The sequence below is a fragment of the Eucalyptus grandis genome, chromosome 5 (genome assembly GCF_016545825.1).
Source record: "Eucalyptus grandis isolate ANBG69807.140 chromosome 5, ASM1654582v1, whole genome shotgun sequence".
Lineage (NCBI taxonomy): Eukaryota > Viridiplantae > Streptophyta > Magnoliopsida > Myrtales > Myrtaceae > Eucalyptus > Eucalyptus grandis.
This window is the reverse complement of record NC_052616.1, coordinates 1,800,579-1,806,834: the sequence shown is the minus strand read 5'-3', so window position 1 is coordinate 1,806,834 and position 6,256 is coordinate 1,800,579. Positions and strand designations below refer to the sequence as shown.

The following is a 6,256-nucleotide window of genomic DNA, read 5'->3' as shown; positions in this document are numbered from 1 at the left end:
AAAGTATTTGAAGATTTAAGTTAATTTAGGAGGGACTAGTGAACAGAGACATTTATGTCTATTTTGATTTTATTGTAGAATGCTAATGTTGTTATTTAGACAAAATTATTCAATCAATCCACAATCTATTATACAGATGCCAATTTCATCTTAAACTTTTCAATTTTATTAATTTAGTTCTAAACTTTTGTGTGAAATTCCAACATAATCATTTTAGATAATTTTCGCCGTAAAGCACTAAAGTGACAATCCATTCATCACCAACTATCCCACACAGCACACAGCCACATCACAAATTTTGCGAAAATCGATTGACATGATTACATTAGAACTCCACATAAAGGTTTAAGACTTAATTAGTAAAATTAAAAAGTTTATGATAGAATTGATATCTTAACAATAGGTTTATGATTTCCCGTGTTTTTTATCTTGATAAATAAAGTGGACTCTAACGATATGTTTTGACAAGATTTTGAGATTAAAAGGCACCAATTTAGTTTGCCTTGTGGTCTATATATAAAGAGATGCCTAAAGGCATAAAATATGTCATGATTTTATTTATGGCCACTACAAGAGTAACTCAACTTGGCAACACGAAGGAAATCTTGTGTCGGACATTCACCCTCCACCGGATCGAACCAATCAAATAGGGACCACCCAAAACATTAAAGAAATTGACACTGCGCACTCACACCGTTACAACAAAAAGACTTCGCTTTCATGACCAAAACCAAACTGGAACAAGTGTCTCTCAAGCTTTCCATTGATTGGGATACCAAGCCGGCACACCGGTCACCGTCCCGCCATGGTTCTCCCGATCCGCTGGCATCCTGAACCCCGGCACCAACGGTGGCGGACGCGACGAACAGGACGAAGTCCCTTTATACGACGACGACACGACCCTCACTGAGATATTGATGATCCCGTTGCGCAGCCCTTTGGCGTCTCTCAGCCGGTAACTCAAGAAATGCAAGTAATTCTCCGGCGTGTAGTCTCCGATGAAGTCTGACACCGGAATCCATGCTGTACCGACTAGCTTGTCTCCGGTGGAGAAGCTCCTTCGGCAGACCTCAACGACGATGTAGCGCGAACCTGCTGGCAATTCGACGCGGAGCTTCCCATCCCAGTAAGGGTAGCTCTCGCCCTGCGCGTCTGGTTTAGTCGAGTCCTGCGATGATGGCGAGCAGCAAGAGTCAGCCTTGACGGTGACGAAGGCGTTGTTCTTGATGGGCCTGTCGTTGATGCGGAGGTCTTCGCCGGAGATGATGGTGACTTCCAAGCTGCGATTGTGAGTGTTGGCCATGCCTAATGGGTCTATAAAACTGATGGGCGTGGTTTCCTAGAACGGAATCGGAGACGACGAAATATGTGGAACGATTCCTTTTTGTTGCGACGATGAGATCGGGATCCGATAAAGACAAGGACTACGAAATACATAGGCCCCTTCGAATGCATATGTACAAAAGATGATGCTTTCACGAAGAATCGTTCTATATGACATTACAATTTCCTTGAAACACCTCAAGAGTCTTGACTTTTTCGTTTGTACTATTAATATAAGGAATTTGCAATATATTAAAACAGTTTCCCTCGATATACTAATTTCGATAATTTTTCAATTACGATGAAATGACTCTCGCAATTTTTTCGAAATCACATCAAAGGTTATTATTTTAATAATTAATTAAATTAGATGGGGAATAAATCAGGGTGCCTGTCCAATTTTAGATTTGCGATGATGTCTGTCAAATAATCTAGTCTAATCTATGGACTGGAGGAAAACAATGAGCCAAATACCTCCCTGGGTTAGGAGATAAGTGATGCTTTTTCAGAATAAACTTTTGCCCTAACAATTTTCTTAGTAATGCGGTAAAGCATCCATAACCATAGTACGTCTTGGCATGAATAATTTACTTAATGCTTTTTTCGAAGAATCGGGATAATTCGATTGAGAAGAAACAGTGGTTCCACCTCCTGGAATTTTCCAAATAGGGAAAGTAAATTAAAGGCGATGGAATTTCCCAGAAAGTGATTGGCTTTATAGTCGTCAGGGAATTACATTACACGTGCCTTGGATAGCTAGCACAAATATTCTCTATTTTATTTAAGAAAAAATATACAAATGGTCGCCATATTTTTGCCTAATAGGTAATACAGTGCCTAAACTTTTAATTTAGTTAATGCCATTCCTAAACTTTTAATTTGTTTAATATGATCTTTAGATTTTAAGTATATATTCAATGTAATCCATAAATTACATAAAATATTCAATGTTGTCATTAATTTTGAATTTATTGAAGGACATCATGAGATATTTTCATATATTCCAGCAATGTACTAAAAGCTCATGGATCACATTGAATAAATTAAAAGTTTCGAAACTATATAACATATCGAGTTAAAATTCAGATATCACATTGAACAAATTAAAAATTCAAGGACTACAATGCCCATTTGACCAACATTCAATCATTTTTTCTTTTATTTAAACAATCAATGAAAATTTTCAAATTGCAAGAACCCGGAAGACGAGATAATGTATAATAATTGGTTAAAGCTGTGAGCACATGCTTCTGCTTTATCTGAATAATGGTTCTAGACTTATTTATGAAAATGCTTGTGCTTGGTATTACGTGCACACGTTTCCTTGCAACAAGGGACGCAATATTTTAGTCATTTAGTTAAGTGCGAATTGACGAGGCATTTGTGAACGATTTTGCTACGTAACCTAATTTCATTTCTATATTTGAAGATCATCATCGATTTGCTTTGTCCAGGATGTTTTTACCCTTGGATCTTCGGGGGGGAAAAAACCAAAGCCATATAACAGTTCATACATGATATCGATACGTGCATATTCAAGTCCATGAACATGCAGCTCATTTGCGTACTAAATGCATACAATGGCTTTAAAACTGTTAGAAATAGTAAAATTGATTTTAGATGAAGAACAAAAGTTTAAATTGAACGTTGGTTCTTACTCCAACTTAAGGTGGTAAAGCGTGGCAGTGGATTTAAAGGAAATTTAAGGCTTCATTTGGTTTGCGGAAAGCATTTTTGGGAAAACATTTGCTTTATCTTTCACCGTTTGAATCGTTTTGGAAAATGAGTTAATTGAAAATTTATAATTAAATTTGATAAAATGATTTTTAGAAGTACAACATTTTTCTTCATCTTCTTTGACTCTTGGAGCTGCGCTAGGGACTCTCTTGTCTTCAAGAGTCTTCTACAAACTCTCAGCAACAATGAAATGGGCTTTGTCAAAACGAAAAAGGGGCTCACGTCTTACAACTTGGACTTTGTTGTGTTCGGCTGCGTTTATTTCAAGAAAAACATTTTTTTTCGAGAAAATATGTTTCGGCATTTGAATCGCTTTAGAAAATTAGTTAACAGAAAATGTTTTTCTAATTAACATATAATTTATGCTTAAATTTAGAAAAATGATTTCTTGTTTAAAAAATCAAAATCATTTTTCCAAAATATGATTATATATTAGCATTTAAACCAAAAACTCCACGTTTGGCCATGGGCACGCCAACGCATATTCTTGGGCCCTTGACAATGGTCGTGAGCAGGGTCCCTCAAGGTCCATCGAGGCCAAGTCGGGTTTCAAAGAGGCTAGGGCCAGGTTCATAGAGATTGGACTCAAGATACCAATGCCTATGGCCACGCCTAAGACTTTGATATCATTGCCCAACTCTCTAGCACCCTGGCCCCGGTCCAGAAAGGTCAAGCCCAAGACCTTGGTGCTTGTGCTCGGATATCTAACACTTGAGCCTATGTCTGTTGAGGTAGAGCTTAAGTCCATAGAGCTTGTGCCCATGTCCATCGAGGCTAGGCTAGAGACCTTGGAACCTAAGCTCGGGATGGCATTCCTACCCTAGTCTTCTGCACCTATGCCTAGGTCCCCAACACCTAGGCTTGGGGTCTTGGGTCCATTGAGGCTGTATCTGAGACGCCGGTGGCCACCTAAGTCAATCAAGGCTAGGCTCAAGGCCTAGGCTTTGGCACCCACGCTGAGTCCATCGAGGCCAGGCTAGTGTCCATTAAGGTTGGGCCTAGGTCCCCAACACCTATGCACGAGTTGATCGACGTTGAGATGAGACTTGAGAGCTTGTGCCCCAACACCTAGGTCCATGAAGCCAAGTCCAAGTTGGGGTCCATTGAGGCCGAATCCGAGACCTTCACACTATACCATGTTCTTTGATTGTCTATGCACAAGTTACTAACGCCTAAATAATGTATGTTTATAAAAAATAAAAATAAAAAATCATATAATGAAAGAAAATATTTTTTCACTTCATTTTTAGATTTCAGCTAAACACCGCAATTATCATTTTCCTGTAAAGTAACTTTATGGGAAATATTTTCCACAAATGTCGTATTTTCTGCGAAACAAATAGAGCTTTCAAGTTGGAATTGCTCTCTGTCAAGTCGGCAAACTTCAAGAGGCGGTGGAATTATTCTAAAAATACATTTGGGAGTTCTTTGTTGAGTAGCCTGTGAAGTGAGAGTGAGAGAGTTAAGTTTAAAGAAAAGCTTTCAAGTTGGAATTGCTCTCCTTTTGTATTTGTGTGCTCTAAGTCCAAAAGTTTCTATACCTTCTGGCTACAACAACAACAACAAAAACCATGCATTATCATGTTTGCAGTAGTTTATAATAGCTTATTGGTTTCTTCTTTATGGGACAATGTAATTAATTGTTGTTATAACCTTAAATTGAACTTTTCGCCTAAATGTTTTGCTTGTCTAACTTAAGTTAGATCCCATCCATGGACTATTTCATCATTCCATTCAGAATGTTATGGAAGGAAACTTTGTTATAACCTTTTCCGAGGTGATTCACTAAGGGTGCGTTTGTTTGCGTTTCGTTTAAAAATTGTTCCGGGGAACATAAATAAAAAAAAAAAGTGTTTGTTCGGGAATAATTTTCGAACAAAAAAACGTGTTTGGTAAACTTATTCCGGGAACAAAAAATAAATAGAAACACGTTTGGTAAATTTGTATAATTTTTATTTCTTTTATTTTTTCTATTTTTTTTCTTTTTTCCTTTTTTCTTTTTTTCTTTTTTTCTTTTTCCTTTTTTTTTTTTTTTCTTTTGGCCGGTCGCCGGCCTCGGCCATGGCCGGCGACCGGCCGACGAGGGCCGGCGGCCTCGCCCAGCACGATGAGGCTCGCCGGCCCGGCGAGGCCGAGCCTCGCCGTAGGCCGGGCGAGGGTCGGCCTTGCCTTGGGTGGGCGAGCTCGGGCGAGGGTCGACCTCGCCTTGGGTGGGCGAGCTCGGCCTCGGGCCACCGGATCTGGCGGTGGCTCGGCGAGCCGAGCCTTGCCCGGGCGAGCTCGGCCTCGCCGGACGCGCGAACATCTCGCCGGCGGGCGAGCTCGACATCTCGCCGCCGGATCCGGCGAGGCCGACCCTCGCCCGCGGCGAGGCTCGGCTCGCATGGGGGCCGGCGAGCCTCGCCGTGCCGGGCGAGGCCGCCGGCCCTCGTCGGCCGGTCGCCGGCCATGGCCGAGGCCGGTGACCGGCGAAAGAAAAAAGAAAGAAAATAAGAAGAAAAAGAAGAAAAAATAAAAAAGTGTTTCTAAGTTTTGTTTTATTTCTTTTTGTTTCTATTTCTTTTTTGTTCCCAGGAACAAAAAACAGAAATTCCTGGGAACAGAAATAGGTGCCAGCCAAACGCAGGGAAAACCAATAGATTACTTGGAGGGCACAATCAAACACTGATTAACTAGGAAGTAACGTGTATTAAATCCTAGTAGTACACTAACTAGAATCCCCTTTAGGATCATATAAAGTCAAACTACCTGTTGACGTCTACTGATTCGAATGGGATTTTTAGAATTAGTTAAATGAACCAATTATAATATACGAAAGAATCATTTTAGTATTTCTGATATTGCTATTAGATAATAATGAGAATTCTTATGAGGATGGGATGCTGACTCAACTTCAATACGTATGCTAAGCCGTATTAACTTAAAAAAAGAAGAAGAAAGGATTAGTCTCAAGGCGATCAGTCCACCCTGCTCTCTTTTTACGCTATGCAAAGTAGTGCTATTGTTTTTTCTTTTAACAATGGATCACCGACGACATTTTTTTTTGTTGATCAAGAGAGAAGTTAGGGTACGCCGTAACTAACGTCAGTGACTTCATCTGCATGAGCTGAGATGCCCACGTAAAGGAGACTTACGCCAGGAGGTGTCAATGAAGACAATGACCAGACCTCAAATAAAAAATCACGAATTTATAATA

General features: G+C 40.0%; 1 protein-coding gene across 1 annotated transcript; it reads right to left on the bottom strand.

Annotated features, from left to right (window-relative positions):
- Positions 1 to 751: 751 nt before the first annotated feature.
- On the bottom strand, positions 752 to 1,303 carry LOC104429799 (BON1-associated protein 1). The gene has a single exon (XM_010042608.2). The coding sequence runs from the start codon at positions 1,301 to 1,303 to the stop codon at positions 752 to 754; it is 552 nt and encodes a 183-aa protein (XP_010040910.2).
- Positions 1,304 to 6,256: the final 4,953 nt, after the last annotated feature.

Coding starts and splice junctions, on each gene's coding strand:
- LOC104429799 (XM_010042608.2), bottom strand. CDS start 1,303: ATGGCCAACACTCACAATCGCAGCTTGGAAGTCACCATCATCTCCGGC.